Genomic DNA, 520 nt, shown 5'->3' with positions numbered 1-520 from the left:
GGGCAAGATCCTCGCCAAGAGAATCAACGTGCGCATTGAGCACATTAAGCACTCGAAGAGCCGGGACAGCTTCCTGAAGCGCGTGAAGGAGAACGACCAGAAGAAGAAGGAGGCCAAGGAGAAGGGCACCTGGGTGCAGCTGAAGCGCCAGGTGAGGGCTGGACAGGAGGGAGGGAGGGAAGTGGTGGCTCTGAAAGTTTCCTCTCCGGACAGAAGGTAACTCCATAGAGTTGAGTACAGTGGGCTGTGAGCGTTTTGCAGTCTGTTACTAGAACTTCGTGTAATTACTTGGTCCCCTGTGCTTTTTATTTCAACAGCCTGCCCCTCCACGAGAGGCCCACTTCGTGCGGACCAACGGGAAGGAGCCCGAGCTGCTAGAGCCCATCCCCTATGAGTTCATGGCCTAGTCGGAAATAAAGCTGTCCCGGGCAAAGGCTTGTGAGCGCCTGGTTTTCTTTTGTTGTTGTTGTTTTTCAGTTTTTTAAATTGTTTTATTAGGGGCTCATACAACTCTTACCAC

The 520-nt window shown here is 52.3% G+C and overlaps 1 protein-coding gene across 1 annotated transcript in view; it reads left to right on the top strand.

Moving 5' to 3' along the window:
• The window catches only part of RPL21 (ribosomal protein L21), a 3,919-nt gene extending 3,486 nt beyond the window's left edge, over positions 1-433 (top strand). The window contains exons 5-6 of the mRNA XM_004715149.2: positions 1-151; positions 318-433. Coding sequence (XP_004715206.1) covers positions 1-151; positions 318-407 — 241 coding nt within the window. The 3' untranslated portion in view covers positions 408-433. The remainder of the gene's footprint in view (positions 152-317) is intronic.
• Positions 434-520: the final 87 nt, after the last annotated feature.

This window comes from Echinops telfairi, unplaced genomic scaffold, assembly GCF_000313985.2.
Source record: "Echinops telfairi isolate 266 unplaced genomic scaffold, ASM31398v2 ScPeMD7_2565;HRSCAF=3150, whole genome shotgun sequence".
Taxonomy (NCBI): Eukaryota; Metazoa; Chordata; class Mammalia; order Afrosoricida; family Tenrecidae; genus Echinops; species Echinops telfairi.
Note: the sequence above shows the minus strand (reverse complement) of the source record. Positions and strands in the feature narration are given on the sequence as shown.